This window comes from Nothoprocta perdicaria, unplaced genomic scaffold, assembly GCF_003342845.1.
Source record: "Nothoprocta perdicaria isolate Ctin4 unplaced genomic scaffold, notPer1 scaffold_16, whole genome shotgun sequence".
Lineage (NCBI taxonomy): Eukaryota > Metazoa > Chordata > Aves > Tinamiformes > Tinamidae > Nothoprocta > Nothoprocta perdicaria.
In genome coordinates this window covers 4,977,959-4,998,269 of record NW_020454760.1, presented here as the reverse complement: position 1 = coordinate 4,998,269, position 20,311 = coordinate 4,977,959, and the positions used below count along the sequence as shown (strand labels likewise).

General features: G+C 33.4%; 1 protein-coding gene across 1 annotated transcript in view; it reads left to right on the top strand.

Annotated features, from left to right (window-relative positions):
- Positions 1-20,311, top strand: part of SMCHD1 (structural maintenance of chromosomes flexible hinge domain containing 1) — a 62,520-nt gene that overhangs the window by 20,666 nt on the left and 21,543 nt on the right. Inside the window, exons 17-32 of the mRNA XM_026035504.1 lie at positions 44-157; positions 1,501-1,578; positions 1,658-1,777; positions 5,243-5,387; positions 5,614-5,710; positions 7,872-7,944; positions 9,516-9,655; positions 10,610-10,744; positions 11,305-11,532; positions 12,244-12,392; positions 12,639-12,727; positions 13,694-13,812; positions 14,517-14,684; positions 15,651-15,776; positions 17,572-17,651; positions 19,797-19,954. Coding sequence (XP_025891289.1) covers positions 44-157; positions 1,501-1,578; positions 1,658-1,777; positions 5,243-5,387; positions 5,614-5,710; positions 7,872-7,944; positions 9,516-9,655; positions 10,610-10,744; positions 11,305-11,532; positions 12,244-12,392; positions 12,639-12,727; positions 13,694-13,812; positions 14,517-14,684; positions 15,651-15,776; positions 17,572-17,651; positions 19,797-19,954 — 2,019 coding nt within the window. The remainder of the gene's footprint in view (positions 1-43; positions 158-1,500; positions 1,579-1,657; positions 1,778-5,242; positions 5,388-5,613; positions 5,711-7,871; positions 7,945-9,515; positions 9,656-10,609; positions 10,745-11,304; positions 11,533-12,243; positions 12,393-12,638; positions 12,728-13,693; positions 13,813-14,516; positions 14,685-15,650; positions 15,777-17,571; positions 17,652-19,796; positions 19,955-20,311) is intronic.

Here is a 20,311-nt window from a genome sequence, read left to right as displayed (position 1 = left end):
CAGTTTTTTTTAAAAAGTCCATCACTTTTTCATTTAAATACAGGAGCTTTAAGAATAGAAATTTTGAATAAAAAAGGAGAAGCGATGCAAAAACTTCCTGGTACAAGCCATGGTGGCTCAAAGAAACTTCTCGTTGAGCTCAAGGTTGTCTTACATTGTAAGTACTTAAGTGTGTTTAAATTATTCTCTGTTATTTTAAAGAACACATATTGTGTAATATATTCAATTAAAATTTGATAGACCTCTATAACTTCAAATTTTAAGGATAATATCCTGTCAGAGTTTCATGTAGCATTCCAAAGACATTTCAAAAAAAGATCTCAGTGCTATACTCCAGCTATACTATCCATCATGTGTAAGAAATGCATATCAATTTCAGGCTGTCTACTTAATATGCTTGAGAATATGACTGAAAAGGTTCTTGTTGTTTGTCTTGTTGCCTTTTTACACAATAGGATAAAACAGTTCTTTTAAGTGCTTATAAGGCTGTATGTTTTTAAAACATTGTATTTTAATGGTGCTTGTTGCACGAGGAACAGTCTGCTCTGCATACTCACTTTTTAAGGTGTAGGGTTCTGGGACAACATGTGGCTGGGACTCAAAGGATATGGATCTGCATAATAAAGATTATCAGATTGTATTTGTGAGTGATCGGGGACACGTCAGTGTTTTGCAAGCAACCTTAACCAAACATAGATATCCTTACTTGGGATGTCTAAATTTGAAGAAGACATAGTATTTTTAATGTTGTGTTTTGTCAGCATTTTTCCTGAGAGAAACAAAACTAACTGTGCCCTTTGCTTCTGATCACCAAGTTGCTTCCCTTCCTGGTGAAAAATAGATTAATTCTACAAGTGACAGCTGGGGGATGCCATAGGTCAAACCCCAAACCTTTCTTATTATATAAAGCTACCAGCTGTACTGAAGTGCTACATTCATATGAAGACTAACAGCAAACATATCGTACACAGAACTTCCCTTCTCTTAACAATGAACTGCCAAAAAAGTCGTGCTGTAAGAAATACACTCCCAATTCATGCCTGTGGTTAAGGGTCTTAACTTTGGCTGAAAATTGAGGTAAAGTTGAGAGAGAGAATAAGACGAGGAGTCCAGGTAGAGGAGGGATGGAGAGAGACTACCAACAAAGAACCAACAAGAGAACAAGTATCATAAACTTTTCTGGGCCATGCCCCAGAGGCATTAACTGGTCTTCAGCCTCAAGTTAACGTGCTAAAATATTCAGGAGCTATTATGACAACCATGAAGCATCTTTTCAAGTTTTTAGCAAGCTATTTTCATCACTGAAGTTTTTATTTTAGAACTTACTTGACTGTTATTCTGACCCCAGGTTTATCTTTTTTGTTATATTGGTGATATTTACAAGTGACACAATTTTTACATGTAATTGGAGTAATTATACTTGAAAAATGAAGAATTGTAAATATTATTATAAAAGCTAATGATATGTAGCAGTTTTTTCTTTGTTTTTTTTTGTTTAAGCACCTACTGGGAATAAAGAAATAATTTCTCATATCAGTCAGCATGGAGGCAAATGGCCATACTGGTTTAAAAAAATGGGTGAGTTCACTTTTGCAGTATTTTAGCTTTATTTATAATTCTGTTTTTTATTTCTAAATGTATTTGTATTTCTCTTTAGAAAATCTTCAGAAACTTGGGAACTACACCTTGAAGTTGCAAGTGGTATTGAATGAAAGTAATGCAGACACTTATGCAGGAAGGCCTCTGCCATCTAAAATATTTAAATTTACTATCATAGGTAAGATAAATTCCAGTCCTGCCATTTTTTTTTTTTTAATTATGATGGGTTTGGTTGGTCATATTTCAAAATGAATTGTGCTTTAGTGAAAGGTAACCTTCAGTCTTGATAAAATAGTACTTGTATTTGAAAATATGAAGTACATTCAAGAGATTTAATTTTTCATCTAGCTGGTTTTGTTTTGACCTATAGCAGTTTTGTTGGTCCTGCTATATAGTCGGTTTCAAAAAACAGCTAAAATGTTAATGGAAGCAAAAACTCTTCTGAGCTGAACTTTCCTAACATGCGGAGCAAAAACAAACAAGCAAACTTACTAAAAAATTAGTAACTTAGCTTAATTATGCTTACACTTTGTTTCATACTGCCAGGCCAGCTTTCTTGCATATAACCTAAAGAGAAATTAATTAATTCAAAAGCAGGTTAAGCATTTAAAATATGTGTGTTGAGATCAAAGACCTTTTTTAATTAAAAGAAGAATGTTATGCAAAGCAGTTAAGTACTTGTTCAGTTATAATGGGTGGGTGTCTTTGGATTAACCGTCAGAAAATGTTAATTGTGAGACTAGAATTAAAATGATCCTCTTCATCCGTGTTACTCTTGCCTTCCAGTAAACTCTGGAATATACATATCTTCATTGATACATAGGTTTAGATACATAGTCTAAAATAGCATATGATTGTTCATCTCTTCCAAAACAATTTTTAGATTCTAATTTTAGTGGCATTTGAATACTGCAAGATATGCAATGCCCAGTTATGACATGTCTGGTACAGCATTGGTGGTCCTGTTTCTTGTTTCTCTCCTCCTCTTAAGATTTTAATTTTATTTCCTAATTTCTTTGTGTGCGTTTATCTGATTGTGTCAGCTCAGTTTGTTTGTAAGTCTTTCTCTGAAGCAGTTTTATTCCTTTTTACTGAACAGATTTCATTTTGGGGGAAAAAGAGCCATATATTTACAAAAAATGATAAACTATAAATTACATTCAAGTTGCCCTTTCTATCCATAAAAAAGAGAAGCATTTTTAAATTTGAAAAGGAATATACTATATAACATCCTATAGGATTTAAAGGTGTTTTCATTGTGTGTTTTTGTACATCATAATTCACTTTGAAGAAAATCTGTAGTTATGCACCTGCTGAAATCGATTTGGTTTGAAAATACCTATCCTGACTACAGATTATACCTCTCCTGATGTGTCTTACAACCAGTAGCTATCCATTTATGTGAGCAGGCTTACTTATAGAGATGAAAAGATTTGTGGCCAACTTATACAGAAGGATTGATATTCTCTTGCTCTCTGGCTCTCAATATCTATTTTGAAAAGAAGTTTTCTTTGGTCTTTTTGCCACTAAGTGCTTTTTTAATCTTTTTCTGAAATAGAAAAAAATCTTTTTCTGCAAGGAGGAAAAAGAAAAATAAATTCTTTGTATTCAATATCAAAATACTTATTTCCTGTGCTGGTTCAGGAGATAAAGCTGGCATTGGTTTCTAGAAAATGCAGAAAGAATAGTAGCTTTCAGTAGCTAAAAACTGAACTGTTTTTTATCCAAATACTCAGAGGTTCTGCAAACAAATCATTTTGTAGGAGTTTTTTCTCAAAATAGGAGGGTTTTTTTTTGCATTTTTTGTAGCATGTTCTTCTAAAAGGTTCTGCAGAACAACACAGTATTCTTGTATGACGAAGAAGGAATGTTTGGCATTACTTTAAAAGAGTAATTATTTAAATATATGTCTAAAAATCTGGCATTTGAGTCTGAAGATTTTTCTTCTCTTACAGCTTCACAGAAATACTTTTTTTCTCTAAATAAATGCATAAATTAACTTTTTATTCCCTTTTTTCATTTTTGTTCATCAAAGTAAAAGGAGAACAATTAAAGTTGCAAACTTATATTCTGTATATTAAAATTCTCTTGCAATAGTATTGTGATGGCCCCCAGCATGGCAAAGAGCAATTAAATAGTCTTTCTAAAAAAAAAAAATCTAAATTTTCTAAAAATTCATGACAAGTTTCCTTGGAAATGAATGTGTACTCTGAAAATCTGATGATTTGGTACTTTTATTACAAGGGTTTCCAAAAGCAGCTTCTGCTGTCTCTTGCTCATTTTTACCTCATTAGTCAGAAAGTGATTTGGTGCTTATAATGATCATTGGTTTTGAAAGGGGAACGTTTCAAGTCTCTTTTTTGTTCTGTTGTATTTTGTCTTGGATCCAGCCATAAATACTGTTATTCATTGTTCCAAAATACTCCAAAATGCAAGACAATCTCCGTGTGACCTTTTGTGCATATAGTTTCTAAAAATCCTGAAAAGATGAATTAAAATCTAAGCTGTAATCAATAACCATTTTGGTCCAAGAAAAAATTTATTTGATTTCTTTGACAACTATTTGTTGTTCACTCTTTATGGTTCTTCCTGGTAAGCTACGAAATAGTCAAAAATGCCAGTTAAACCTGAACTACCTAAGTTAAAAATTTATAGACCTAAGGTTAAAAATTCAAATTTGTTCTTTTAATTCACAAAGGACACGTGTTCTCTTAGTAATTATTCAGTTTGACAGTGCAGTTCTTTAACTGTTAATTTACCAATTTTACAATTTTACCACACATGTGTAAACTTTAATAAAAATATTAACACTTAGACATTGAGGTCCCTTTTATCATTTTTGTTGTTACTGTTAAAATCATTCTGGCTAATTTCTCTTTCCCAATGATTTTTCACAGCTGTTGTACAAAATAAATTTATTGATAGTGACACCTGTGGTTATTGAAAGTAATTGCTAATTTGAGTCCCAAATCACTTGGCAGGATATTTATCGACCAGATAGGTCAGCAGTATTTCTTTTCTTGGCAACCTCTTGAGCAAGCAATTTTCATTCCATATAACTGTGGTTTGTACTGATCAGTGCAAAGGATGACAAAGGCTTCAAAATACAGCTGTTAGTTGGATTTGTTGCATCTCATTTTTCAGTGCCTAATTTGAGACAGTTTAATGGGACCAGGTTTCACAGGGAAGATGTACCCAGAATTCTTTTTCAAATAGTGTTTATTCATCCTTGATCTTAATCTGGGATAGTTTTAGAATAAGAATAGTTTTAGAATAAATTTTAGAATATTTTGTTGCACTTTTTTTAGGGAAGTAAAGCAGTGAAATATTTAAGAAAAGTTGTCCACAAGGATTTGTCTGTTTTTTTCAGGTACTATATAGATTTTGATACTCCAGAAATTCAAGCTGGCCTGTTAGGTTTTTTTATGCCATAAGCTTCTGCTGCTATGTTTTAATTCTTATTTTTATGTTACTATAAGCTGAAAAATAGGATTAATCAGTAAACCGTGGTTTTGATTATTAAAAATGTAATTATGAACAGCCTATTTATTTTGAAGCTAGAAACTACAGCTGAACTGCTGCCTTAACTAAGCCTCTGAACACATAAAATACATTCTAAAAATGTCTTATTCTCTTCTCTTAGAGGGCAAACCAGAGAAGTTTTCAGTGGGTCTTTTGGAGCTTCCTTTTCGAGTTGGAGTACCTTTTAATATTCCTTTGGAATTGCAGGATGAGTTTGGTCATGCAACACAGTTGACAACTGATTTTAAACCAATTCTTGAAGCTAGGTAATTCAACTATCTCATTTTTGTCCTTACTTTCTGTAACATTAATACAGTAATTCTTCATTTTTTTTTCCTCTGAGTCATATACTGGATACATTTAATATGAATTTTCTGGCATTTTTGCAGTAGCTTCCATGAGAATATCTGAAAGTATGTTATATATGTTTTAGGTGAGAATTAAAATGCTCTGTTTATTTTTAAATTGATTTTGTTTAATGTATTTTTCTAGTGGCTTGACATTACGATATGAAGAAATAACCAAAGGAACAAATTGCATCATTAAGGGTGTCACTGCTAAAGGCTGTATAAATAGTTACCAGGGCAAGGTAGGCTAATGGATTTAAATTTGAAGTAACCTATTAAAAAAAACAAACAACAAAAAAATAATTTCCATGTAAGACAGATTATCACATAGTATTACCTTTGCTTGCTCTGTGTTGCTGGCTACAGCTACCTCTTGGGATGCTTACAATGATATTTCGTGTTTCTGATGTGCCCAGAGCAATTGCGTTACCTCTCCTACAGCTCTGGTAGCTGGTGGAACTGGGGAGAAGATGAGCACGTGTGTGTGGATGTGGGTGTGTGTGTGTCTCAGAGTGTACCAAATATACAGAGTTCAGCTTCATGTTGAAATTATTTAAGCCAAAGCACCCTGATGACTTTTACACTGAAGCAGCTTTGGGAACATTCAACTCCTTTACTCTGATGATTGAGATAATGAGTAGGAATGGCCATTGGTAACTACTTGAGCCTGTCTTGATGTTTCGAAAGAGTTGCTTGCACCTGTAGCAATTGTAGCAAATATATGTCCCTTAGGTAGCCATCCAAATCCAGTGTTTTATTAATGGATTCTAAGCATCTGTTTAAGTTGTTAAGTCACTGTGGAAGCAGATATACAATTTGATCTGAATGAATGCTTTTGATAAAGACAAATGCAAAAAAAAAAAAAAAAAATCAAAAGTAATTTTAAAACATGCTATATTGTTGTAGTATTCTATATGCTTGATAAAGTCATAATTTTTCATCCAGTCTTGCAACCTAGTGTAGTAATGACAAAGCTGGGAACTGAGATAGCTGGAGATACGAATGTAATTTTTGTTAAAAAAATAATAATAATGTTGCTGCTGGAAAGATGCACGAAGAGCAGAAGGACTATATACCTGCTGATTGAAAACTGGAGGATGTTGAATGTTACAAGTTTTGTAGATAATTACACTCAGCATGTAAGGAAAGAGGTGAGAGCAGCGACAGAAGATAGGGAAATAGAGAGTATAGAAGCAAAAATGCTAGGCTGTAGCAAAATATAAATTTGGTGAGGTTGAAGAACAGTAGTCATTTATGGTATTTGCAGGACAGAAATAATCCAATTATAATGGAAAAGAGGGGATGACATTTTCTTGTGTTGTTCAAATGGATAAACTGTAGGGGGCAATACAGGAACTCTAATTGATATGATGAAAGGACTGTTAAAAATGGTAATGAAAAATCATGGAGAAAAAACAGAAGGGTGAAGAAATACCAGAGAGAGAAATTTTAAACATCTTAATTTTGAAATAGTAGCAGAAGAACAAAAATCCACATGAAAAATAGCTTGTGGTAAGAATCTGTAAAGAACTTGAAAGGAGAAAGTGAATGAGAGAAGAAAAAAAATATGTTTTTGAGAAAGGAAGAAGGAGAAAATACTGAAGGAGTAAACATGCAAAATGAGAAGAGAGTCTGGATAGGGATAGAAAACAGAGATTACAGTTGTCCAGGCAGAAGCACTGACAGAGAAGAAAGAGAAACTGATTTCATCTAGTAATTCAATTAGTAATTGACTTGATTCCATTCAAGGCAGTTAAAATTATGGGGAAATGAAAGAGAAAATTGGAAGAGTTATATGAATAATATCAAGAAAACTATTCCCTTACAGGATTTTGAATGCATTAAGGAGAAGGAAAAAGAAGGAAGATGAAAAAAGGAAAATAATATTCACATTTATTCCTCTTTTCATTTTAAAATACTACAGTAGACATAGAAGCATACTTGATAGCAAAAGAAAAGGAGATACAGAGATGATAAAGAGGGACTCATAAGGGAGAAGAATTTAGCAAGAGAACACACATGCTGAAAGGTTAGAAGGAAATTAAAGGTATAAATTGAGGAATTAGAGGAAAAAAAATAGTATTAAGTCAAAAATGAGTGTTGCAGAAAAAAAAAAAGTTTGAAACTAACAGAGGAGGATCATAGAAGGAGGAGTGATTACTACATGAGTCACTGCAGATCATCCAGGGTAGTGCAGTGTGCAAACCCTGACCTGAATGTCTCTGGGCATGGTAACATGAAAAAATATAGTGAAAAAAGACTTTTGGTTTACCTAGCAGTGCATAAAACTTGGATAAGCTTCTGAAATTTCACATGTATATATGGATTGACATGACTGTATGAGATAAACCAAACAGATTATGGATAAATTAAGGTTAATATTTAAAATATTCTTTTCATTAGAACTTTAATCTGAAGGTTACTCTCCCTGGCTTGAAAGAAGACACACAAATTTGTAAAATAAGATTGCAACCTGGTAAGTATCTTAAGAATACTCTATGTATTTCCGTTGAACTTTTTTTCATCCTCTTAATAAGTATTTCTTCCCCCCAAAAAATATTTAATGAGGCAGAAGAAGGGATATTTCAACTCATCCAAATGAAACTAAATAAAGCTGAGGACACAACACTTTGCAGAAGCACTTACCAACTTGAACAGTCTCGTCCGTTGTTCTAGCAGCTAGAAATTATCTACTTCATTGAGAAATCTTTTTTGTTTCTTTTTTTTTTTTTTTGGATGTGTTTGTGTGTTTTTCAACCCAACACCATGAAATTAGTTATCTTTTTATCATTCAAATTTTCTGAAGCATTTTGGCACATTAACCTCTACCAGCCTATGTTAACCTACTGTTGTTGTAGAAGACATCTCGTGAATGAACAAGTTCTCTTTCATTCTTTTACCTAAACAAAATAGGGATGCTGGGAATGCTTTGGCAATTGGAATGAAGTTCCAACGTCACAGTTCACAGCAGTTCACAGTTCTTTCTGTTCTTTATGTTTTGGAGTGTGAAAGGTTATGTTTAGAAAACAAGGTAACAATCTGACATCAGGCAGATCATACTGTGCATTTATTGATGATTCTTACCTTGAACTGAAGACATCTTCATCCTCTGTTAGAATCTTTGAGTTGGAGGAGTCTAGAGAGGCTTCATCACCTCTTTCTTCTCCTTTTGCTTATCCTTGTCTTTTAAAACTGCTTTTCAAGGAAGGAGCAAGTAAAAGTTTTTTCAGCTATTCCTGTTTTTCTAGCAGTGAGGTTGAAATGGAAATTTTAAATGAGTGATGCATAAAGGTTGTTCTTGGAAAATGGCCACTTTTGTTGTTGCTTCTTTGGAATGTCTGTCTTCTGCTGGTAATCTCTGCCCTCCTTCTGACTTTTTAAGAAGTAATAATTAAACATTCCAGGGAGTGGGTACTTTTTAATAGCCTCTGTTTTACTATCTTTATATTACCATCAAAAATTGCTTTTCCTTTTGTTTGCATGTAGATTGTAATTATGATGGCTTTGCCTTTATGCTGCACATTATCGTAAAATCATAGAATCATTAAGGTTGGAAGGGACATTTGGAGATCATCTAGTCCAACCCCCTGGCACATGCAGGTTATGCAGCATATTACAGCATGTTACACAGCATTGTGTCCAAGTGGGTTTTGAATATCTCCAGAGAAGGAAATTCCACAATCTTTCTTGGCAACCTTATAATTGATAAATATGATGAATTTAATCAGTTACAGCATATAAAAACATGATATAATGCTATCTATATACTGCATAGAAGCAGTTACATCATGAATAATTTTGAAGTTTTTTTTCTGGCATATATATATCTAAAGATATTAATGTTCACATCTTATTAAACCTGTTTATTCTCTACCAAATTCCTTCAAAAGAGTAGCACTTCTGGGCATAAATCAATACCCCTGAATTGTGCCAAGTCTTGGTAGCTTGACATTTCAAATTCAATTTGAAAAAAGCAGGAACTGAAATCCACTAATTCATAAACTGTCTAAAATATAACCACAGTTCTGTACTTGTCTATTTTTGCAGGTCCTCCTCGTCAGTTGAAAGTAAAACCAGATTCTGAAGTTCTAAAGATTGAGAATGGCACAGCTTTCCCCTTTCAGGTTGAAGTATTGGATGAATCGGGAAACATAACGGCACAGCCAAAGTTAATAGTTCACTGTAAGGTAAACTGCATTATATTGTTACAGGAATTTTGACAGTTGCTTTCAAAAAAGCTGAGGAAAGAGGCTATTTTGACATTTAGACAGAATTTGTTATCTTTATAAGTGCTTTTAACTTCCTAAGGTCTGACAGGTATAACTGACTCCTTTGCATCATCTACCATGAGTCATCCAGAGTTAGAATTAGAAGAACTAAGCCTTAGAAGTGGAAGAGAAAATAAAACAAGAATATTTAGTTACAATTTTAAGGTATTTTACGTTTCATTTTCATACACTTTTTAAGGTATTTTACCTTTCATTTTCATATATTGTATCTTCAGTAAAAAACTTCACATGACATGCTTTAAACCTACATAAAGAGTAAATGCAGGCTTAATGCTTAAAAATGAGCAAAGACTATTGTGTGTACTTGGCTAAGCTCAGAAGGGAACACATATGCTACTGTGGTTTTTAGAAGCAAGTCTTTTGCCCTTTTTTGCATATTTTTATTCATAGGAAGTGTTTTTTTCAATTATAGCAAAATCAGTCTCCAGCAAGGCTAGATACACAAGCATAAAAGATTTTCCCAGAGTGAGCTGTATCTTCATTCCATTTACATGCCGTCTATTTGAGTGCATTTTCTTCCTGTAGACAGTTATCTACAAGCAATGTAAGGATATGTTGAACTTGATAGCTAATTTCTGTTTTAATATATTTTAGAAAATTGCTAAAAAATGTTAATAGCGTGATTACAGTCATTGTCATAATGACAGAAAAGATGTATATACATGTATGTACATGTATATTAGTGTCACCTGAAAAAGCAGGTGTTGATATTGCAGTTATCTTGAAAACAGAGTTCTTTAAAATATTTCAGTAAATAGTCCTACATACCTTTAGAGATGCACAAATCTTTATTTCTGGAAAAACCCTAGTAGTCTTCAAAAATTTTGAAATTTAATTTTACATTTTAAACAGTTTATAGGTGCTTCAAACCTGCCTGTGTATGCCGTGGACTGCAGTAATGCAGGAACAAACATTTTAACCGGTCCAGCTATACAGGTACAGAATATAAAGAAGGACCAGATCCTCAAAGCAAAGATTGAAATACCTGTAAGTACTGATTGGAATGTTTGGATGAAGCAAAAGTTGGAAACACAGTTTAGTATACTATCCTGTCAATGAACCCAAGTCTTTTATGAAGCTAGTTAATAAATAAATACTTTTTAATCAGTCTGAAAATCAGCTAGCTATCCTATTTCTATGTAGGAAACCATAAAAGGCTAGCTTTGCATCTTCACTTTTCCATCACTCTGTTATGATTGAAATTCCCTACGTGTTTCTGGGATTTTTTTTTTTCCTCCATGTATCTTTCTCATAACTCTCTACCTTGCATGTAGACCCAGAATAGGCAGGGCAACATGCTTTCTGAAACTATAGCCTGCTTCATTTTTAGTATCCTTTGAAAAATTATAAGCATTCTGGGTTATCCTTTGAATTTACTTTTGGCAGGCCAGGCTTCAACTTGGACACCAGGTCACACTTGATAGTCCAGAGTGACACCACAGATCACAGTAGATTATTGGATGGAGGGATATAGTCTTTATCTACTTGAGATATGTGTGTATTTTTAATGTCTTAATTATGTTTTCATTTTGTTTCCCCATGCATAGAGCTGTAAAGATGTGCCACCAGTGGAAAAGATGATTAAACTTCTTCCTAGCAGTCATGTTGCAAGACTGCAGATCTTAAGTATGGATGGACAAAAAGCTATTCAAATTAAACATCAAGATGAAATTAATTGGCTTGCTGGAGATGTCATGCACAACCTTATATTTCAGATGTATGATGAAGGAGAAAGGGAGATACACATAACTCCAGCTCTGGCAGAAAAAATTAAGGCAAGTATTTCTGAATGAACAACTGGATGTGAAGGATGCAATGTATTCCTAGGGAAAGGCTGATTCTCTGCAGTCTGCAGACATCAGACTGCCTTTCAAATGATGTTCCCCAAGAAAGTACAAATAAACATTGTGAACTTTACCTAAAAGATGAGTTCATTTAAATTGTGTCCCTAATGAGATAAGGGCACTTAATAAAAAGTTTGACAGTGCTTCAGAGTAATATTATGAAAAGCAGGTTTAGCAATTTTTAGCTCTTCTTTAAGCTCTTCTAAAATAATTCCTACATATAATTATGATTCCTCAGAGAAAGGTTTTTCCTAACATTTAGAAGCCTCGAGCCATCATGTTCCTTCATGAGCATTTTGTTACCTCTCTCATCCCTCTGTCTATGTGCAGATGTGGAGCCAGATACCTAGGCAGAGCTCTACCAAATGGTTCATTTTGTCTTCTAACATTTTTCTCAATCAGATATTTGCTAACACATTTAAGATGCGGTGAGGAAAATTTAGTGTGTATTTTGAGTTTGTATAGAGTAGTTAATTTTCTGCATTTTGGCAATTTGTGATGGTTACTATTGGAAAAAGCTCCTGTTTTGATTATAAACTTCTATTGTATTTGGTTTCAACCTGTTTTAAATGACCACAGATGTGTTGTGTAGCTAGTGATTAATAATTTAACATATGATTAATTATGAAATTTTTATTTTAGGTGAACTGGACACCCAAAATTAACAGAGACAATTTGATTCAAGGTTTACTACCTGATGTAAAAATACCAACATCAGTAAAAGATGTACGTTACTGTCTTATTACTTATCTTGATGACCACGTGTCACTGGAGAGTGCATTTACAGTCAGGTTTGTCCATTTGAAACACACTCTTCGAAATCTGTTGTTGGCATAGGACTGTAGAATTGTGCTTTTTAGGGGAAAAAAAATTGCAAAAGCTGAAATAACGAAGTAATTTGTCAAAAGACCAGGAATATTTAGGGAGGATTTCTTCTCTCCCTTTTGTGCAGTTATATCTGCTGATCTGCATATCTGCTAGTTTGTTTAAAGTGATTAATTCTTGAAAATGATCATAAATTACCATATATATCTTAGACCACTGCCTGATGAACCCAAACATATTAAATGTAAATTAAAAGGACCAAACACACTGCAGATGGGTGAAGAACTACAAAGTGAGATTGGTGAGTATTTGCATCTTCTTTGCTTTACTGCAAGATATGTATCTGTTTTCTATAGTTTGTTAGACTGTTATATATACTAATGTCATCAAGAGTGAATTATCTTAGAGCTTTTATAAAATAAAAAGATTTTGCTTCCTCGCTCATGGAACAATCACTAGACTTCTGCAATCATCATTTTGTGAGTTTAGTTAACTCCCTACTGTGATTCACCTCTAATTTTGTATATTGGGGCATTCCTCCCACTGGAGTTCACATTGTTAACATGATTTTTGTTAAGGTTGTTGATTCTGTAAACCTTGAAAGTCAGGAGAGCATTCAGATAATGTCAAGAGCTTGGTCATCCAAATGATACATCTTTAAGTTGAGACTTAAGAAGTAGTCATGTTAGGGATAGATCTTTTCGTTTTACCTTGGTTACCTTGGTACAGGATTGCCGTTTGAACATGAGATCAAGGAAGTCTGACATTGACTATTAAGCTTTTCCTGAGAATAAAAATGCTTCAGTATTTTTTTTTTGTTTAATTTTTTTATACGTATTGGGATGAGAATTACATATTTTTTTCTTCTTTGGAGAGTGTGCAGTGTTTTTACTAATCTGAATGTGTTAATTACTTCTAATGAGCATAAGATATGTTTAGGTAAATTCTAGAAATCAGAAATACTTAGGAAATTTTGGGGCATAAAAATACTTTGTATGAGCGAAGAAAGACACGTAGGACAGATCATATCTAAGAGGTTCTCTTTGTAGCAAGAAAAAATCTGTTTATTAACAAAATAGTAAACATGAAGTTTTATGTGATTGACTATATACATGCACTTTTTGATTCCCTACTTACGTTCATTTTCTCCATATTGCGTGTATGTTGTATACATTTATATTTCATACATTGTGCAGTGTTTCGTTAAAGCGGCTAATGGGATATTCATTTTACTAATTGTTTTAATAATCAACTTCATTTTAAACAGATGTCATGATAACGGATCAGTATGGAAACCAGGTTCAGACAGTGACATCTTCTTGTATAAATTCCCTGGGAGTTTCTGGGCCTGGACTTGATAAGTCAAATTTGAAAATATCTTGGCAGGTATTTCAAAATTATTTCCAAGATGTCCTATCTTTACCCGTATTCTCTGTGGCCTATGTGAGATAATCACCTTAATTTTCACACAGAATTGAACCAAAACTGTTTAAAGATAATCTAGTTAATCACTAGTTGATAAGCTGTGAGAAGTGGAGTTTAAAGCATTAAAATCCTGTTCTTGGATATACAACAGCATCTATTAAAAACATTATCATTGCAGCAGCTATACATTACGGGAGTAGACTCACTTTATACATTACACTTTAGCCAGATTGTCTTTGTTTTTCCTCCTTTCTTTTCTGTTTTCTTCTAGCTGTTTTTTAAATGTTCTGTTCCTATTTATGGGGGTATAGTTGATTTTATGATATTTTGCAGCATCATAGGAAGTTATGGATCTTTTGACTGCATTAGTTTAATTTAAGATGAGATCTATGCCTTTTAAAATATGATGCTGCATGCAATTAAGTAAAATTGTCTATACAATGAAAACTAGATTTCTAGGAAGTGTGTACCTTTGATTTCTTGCTCAAAGAGGCCTTTCAAATTTAGGAAAAGGACCAAAATTGTACCTTTTCAGTGCATTGCCTCACATTAAAAATAGCAAATAGATTCCAATATGCATAAATACTAAAAATGCTGTATTGAGAAAATGAATAAATTACACTTTTTATTGTTTTTGATAGAATCCTATTTTTATTTCTCAATAGGAAAGTACACTAACAATGAGAATCAAAGGTATTCGGTTTAAACCCTGTTTACCTGGAAGCAAAGAATTGTGCTTTGCTTGGCGTGAATTTTCCGATTTTCTCAGAGTAAATTTAATTGCAGGATCTCCTGCTAAGTTGCAACTTGTGGATTGGCCAGACTTAGATAAGGTAAGTCCAAAAATTATTGTCTGGGAAAAAAACAAATGGTTGGCTAGTCAGCAAGTCTTTTATTTCCAGAACGTCTTGGGGTACTGGATTAAAACACTGGATTCTTAATTTAGTGCTTCTGAAAATTGCCAGAATATGACAACTCTGGAGACTTTTGTTTCATAGAATCATAGAATCATTTTGTTTTACACAGGATAACATACTATAAGCAAAATTAGTTAAGTATCTTAAAACCTGCCTGATTATATAGGCAGATGTTTTTTAAATTGGGCTGTGTGAAGCCTTTTTCACACAATAGGTGGCTAACTACATTGTCTTTTAAGAGTAAATTTGTGTTATAGTAATCTAACTTGTAAATGTCTGTTTGCAATGCTATAATACTGTACAATACTTAGATATGTACTATAATACTAGTAATATATACATTATATTTAATTATTATATGTTATATTTTTTATATATTATATACTATATATTATATAGTATAAAAAGTAAAAGATGCATTTGGTTCTCTGAGTGGAAAACAGGAATAAATATGAGAGTGTTGAAAAAGGGAGAAGGAAACTATTAAAAGTGAAACAAGGTTCAGAGAGTGTCATAAATATTTTCAATTGATAGAAAATTGTTGAAGTTTCAGAAGACTAAAAATCTGGGACATTTTGCTCTTTCTGTAACAAGAAAGCTGTCTTTGATAAGATTCTTGGGAAGCATTTATTTATATTTAGTCACATCAGCACAAGTAAGACATTCAATTCAGTTGAAGCAGCGAATTTTATAATGTCAAGAGAATGTTTGAACTGTGGAACTTTCCTGGAATTGTACAGTTCTGTCATGGTCTACCTAGTCAGCAAGGCAAATGGTAGGAAAAATGTAGATTCAATCACTCTGGAGATTCCTGACCGACTGCTATGAATGTCTCATACACCTAGAATATAATGAAATAAAGCATCTTTTAATCTCTTCCAGCCTATTGCAGTGATTAATGGTAGAGAACTGCAGAAGCCTCTTGTAGTTCAATTGTGTGATCAGTGGGGAAATCCATCTCCTGAACCTAACGTCAAAATCAGTCTTATGAAGAGTAACAACTTAAAGGTAAGCGTAGGTCTTATTAAATGACTTGCTGTTTATCAAAGCATGTAAATTTGTGTTGTCATGTCTACTTTGTCTCCTTCATGCTTGAGATGTTTTTGGAAAACAAGGCAAGTATAAATATTGCAAAGCATTTTAAGTATAGCCAAAGAATGGTTACATCTATTGTAGTAATTTTGATGAATAATACAAATAGTTCCCATGACAAATTCCTCAGCTCCCTCTTATTAGCATTATCAAAATTATAGTACAGTATCCAAGTGGAATTTGTATGCATTTTGGATTTTCTGAAACTTTTGTAATCCCTCACCTCTGCCCTTTACCTGTATAAATTTACTGAATAAAAGTAAAGATATCCTTTGAAGTGGCAGCTATATCATTTATCATTTTTATCTATTGGTTCTGTGATTGTGGTTTCTGAACATAAGGCTTTTCATCTACATTTAAGACTATATAAGTTTGATCTGCACTTGGTTATCTCTGTGAAGAGTAGTAGCAATATAAAACAAACTGAAACAATGAGGATGCAATTGAATCCCACTCTATTCATATAATTTAATTCATATGATATAATTTGCATTGTCTTGATTGAAATCATTGTTGAGTAAGTTGGCTTCCCTCTGATAACTAATTCGATAAGAATTTGAGATTGTCACCTGGATTCCTTTGCTTTCCTAAACTTTAGGGCCACTGTCGGAAGTTCTTTTCATAGATTTACTGTGGTTTTTTTAAGTTAGACTGAAGAGACTCAAGTGGAGCTTGCACACACGTTTGCAAAGAGATAGCTTCCACTTAATTAGAAGTGTATTGATATTCTTTGAGATTCAATGTGACTTGTCTCTGTGAGATGACAGGCTGCTGTGGAGTCAATACTTTTGAAAGACTGTGGTCAATGCAGAAAGTGAAATGGCAAATTCTGTACCCTTTAATGTGTAAAGCGAAGTCTGACTCTGGTGCTGCTGTTTTCAGTTTCGGTGCTGTGGCATTAAGAGCAGCAAAACCAGGATGCACATAAAAATCACACCTTGAAGAACACCATTGACTAATAGTTTTCCTAACTAGGAGGTTGAGCCAAAATTCATTTGAATCAGTGGAATTTCCATTATCTTCAATGAATTTGGGACCAAGCCCAGTTAATGTGCTGGGAAAATCAAAGATCTATAAGGCATTTGTGTTATTATCCTTAAACAACACTGACTGTTTCTCTCTCATGGTTAGAATTTTGTTAAATGTTGTTCTTTAAAAAGGAGAGATCAGTTATTGTTTGTGAATAAGTTTTCATTAATATGGTACTATATCATCATCACTTTGTTTCTCTAGGTTGTCTTGTAGCCTGACATTTATAGCAGTAAGACTAGGATGAGGAGAGGATGTTTTACTTGTCTTTATTCAAATAGTATCGTTCTTCTAACTTTTGCTACCTAGGAATCTCTAGGCAGGTTGAAAAAAACACAGGGAAAGGGAATAAGCAGTATTCAGAAGGTGTTAAAACCTATAAACATTCTCAGGTTAACTTGTATTATGGACAATAACATCAATAGCAATTAAATGAATAAACTATTTAAAGATATTAGTGAACAAAACTATCCTAGTTCAGATAAAGTGATTTTCTTCAGAAAACATCCGAAACCTAAAAAATATTTCCAACAATATTTTTTTTCCCTGAATGTAGGGTGCAAAGACAAAAAGAAGTTATTGCTCAAATGGAAAGAGAGGATGCAAAGGAAGGATGCGTTTTATTCTAAATTAAGACTTCTTGCTACTTCTGTGTCATTAAAAGATTTTTTTCTTTTGACAGATTGTTCTTTCAAACCAGCAACATAAAACAGATGAAAATGGTAGGGCTAACCTGGGAATTATTGGCATTCATGCACCTAGGTAAGTAGTGTAAACTGTGTGGAAAAACAATTGAATTCTGAAGTGTTACTTGCTAGATGTATTTAAACCGTGCATTTCATAAAGTTCTTACCAGGAATTCACCTAGAGCCAAGGTCACACATTTATTGCTTAAATGCCACTGGAAGGCCAGACAAACACTTAATTTCTTCAAGATCATTATTTAAATAACATTTGACGGCCCCTTACTCTGATGTTCTGATAAGATGATACTCTGATTTTCTGAATCTTAGAAGATTTTTAGGTAGAGCACATCTTTTAAAGCTAAGCTGTATCTGTTGTAAATGGTGGTTTTAATCCATTTAAAATGTGCAACCTCCAGGAGACCATAACCAGACACTGTGCTTTTAAGACAGGAAGATCTTTTAATATTGAAATCCAACTTCTAGGGTTAACAGTTTTTTTAAAATGTTAGATAAAATGTCAAATCTAATAAAACAAAAAGAACAATACTACATTCTTCTTAGTAGTGTAACTAGTAAGGCTTCATTTTCTGTTAGTTTGTGTCCTGTGGCTCCTGTCTCTTCATCTCAATCACCCTTGTTCCCCTTACACTCACATTTTCCATCTGAATTTTCAAGCTCATGATTTCTATGTATATATGTGCATAGTTCTGCCACCCACCCACTTCCTGCATCCTTGAGGCCTGCCTACCAACACTTGCTTTTTTTCTCTTGCATCATCTACTTACTCTTCTGTCTTGATGGCTGGACATGATCCCGTGCAGGTTATAGTGAGTTTGGGGTTGTACATGTGATGCTTTTTTGGATTGGGTGGTGCACCCCTGTACTGAATAAAAAGATTATCTTTCTCTCAGAAAAGAAAGTAATTGGGAACTCATTTTTCCAGCCACCTACCAATCTTTAGAAAGTTGTAGGGATTATTATGTTCTACATTTCCACTTCCTCATCTGTACTAGTCCAGCTTTTCCACATATTCTTTCTGGCCTTTTAAGACTTCTGTAAGGTCTGAATAGGAAATAGAATAACCTAAGCCTTGTTTTCTCAGGAAAATAAGCTAAAAGTTACTCTTTGTTTTTCGTTTTTTTTTTAGAAAAGGCTTAGGAGGGGCAATTTATTGATATGCTTTTATGAGAGATGAATCTAAGGCATTTGAGTATTTATAGATGATTTTTTCCTCCAAACATCCAAAATCCTACTGTTAAAATTTAAGTTTAGTGATGCTGCATTGTGTTTGAGGGTGCTGTCACTCTTTACTTGCTGACAGGGACCAAGAAGTGGAGATTAACTGGTTACCCACTGGCTGTAGAGCAGGTTCTGTGGCCCAAGCGAACATGTGTCGAGTGTTTCAGTATAAGAAATTATTTTCTAAACCAGACAGTGCCCAGGAGAGCAATAGTGACAAGAAATTAGTAAAGATTGTCTTACCTAAGAGATTTTCTTACAAGGCTTTAGGTTACTTAGAAGCTACTACTACTACGTGTCAGTTCTATACATATTCAAGTATTTTATGACAGTTAATATTTTTCATTTCTTATGTGCAGGATTTGACCTAAAATATTATTTTGCATTTGCGAGGAAATTATTAATTTTCAATTAATTGTGGTACTCATGTTTTGTTTAAAACCTTCTGTTTCTTAATACTCTAAAAATGTGTTACTAGATGGCAGTGAAGTCATTGAATACTTGCAGCACATTTAGTTAGATGTTGGGTTGTATTCAGATTCACTCTTCAGAAACTGCCGAAGCAGCTCCTCTCCCATGGCATTTTACTTAGCTGTGTCTCCACCTTACTATCTTTTGCAGTTTAAAGCTGCAGTTGGCAGTAACTTACAGATAGGCAGTGACCCATGACCAGGCTAATAAAATGCTAAAGAAAAATGAAATTTAAGATACTGTCATAAGAATATCTGAAGTGTTTGATTAAATTTAGTAAACTAATACCATAAGAATATCTTAAAATATCGATTTTTACCTCAGTGGAAGTATATTTTTTTCTGGCTTTGCGTGATAACTTCATTTTTTTTCCTTTACTACTTATAGTGCAGTTTTCTTCTTAGATTTTATTTTACGCTTTCATTTACACAATACAAATTTAGAAATCTGTTGAAAACTATCTTTTTAGAAGAGATATTTTGTAACATTTTGTGATGTCTGTTTATTTCAGAGGAGAGCACACTTTACAGCTTAAAGCCTCATACAACAAGACCATATTAGATTGCCCTGTAATCACATTAAATGTCCTGCTGGACCCAGAGAAACCTGTCCAGTTGAATGTTAAATATGACAAAAATGCTTCATTTCCTGCAGGAGGTACTTTCCCTGGTAAGTAAAGAGACTTTCCAATGGAACATAGTCAGTTGAAGATAAAAACTCTTCATATATGATACCACTATTACACTTGGAAAAAAAAGTTGTATGCAGCTTCTTTGGAAAGCATCATAAAAATGCTCTTATTCATTTGTTCTAACTTACTGTTTATATGTCTATAAATGAAAAAGCTACTAAATCTCTTCTCTGTTCTTAATAAAATACCACATTTTCGCTTTCATTTTTTTGAAAAGGTGATCTGAGCTAGTTTGTGTATATTTTCCCTCATATTATTTGCAATGTAATAGTAACAAAGGAATAAACTTTGAAATTATAGGCCACCTGTGAGCCAAGAGGAACCAAAAAAATGTA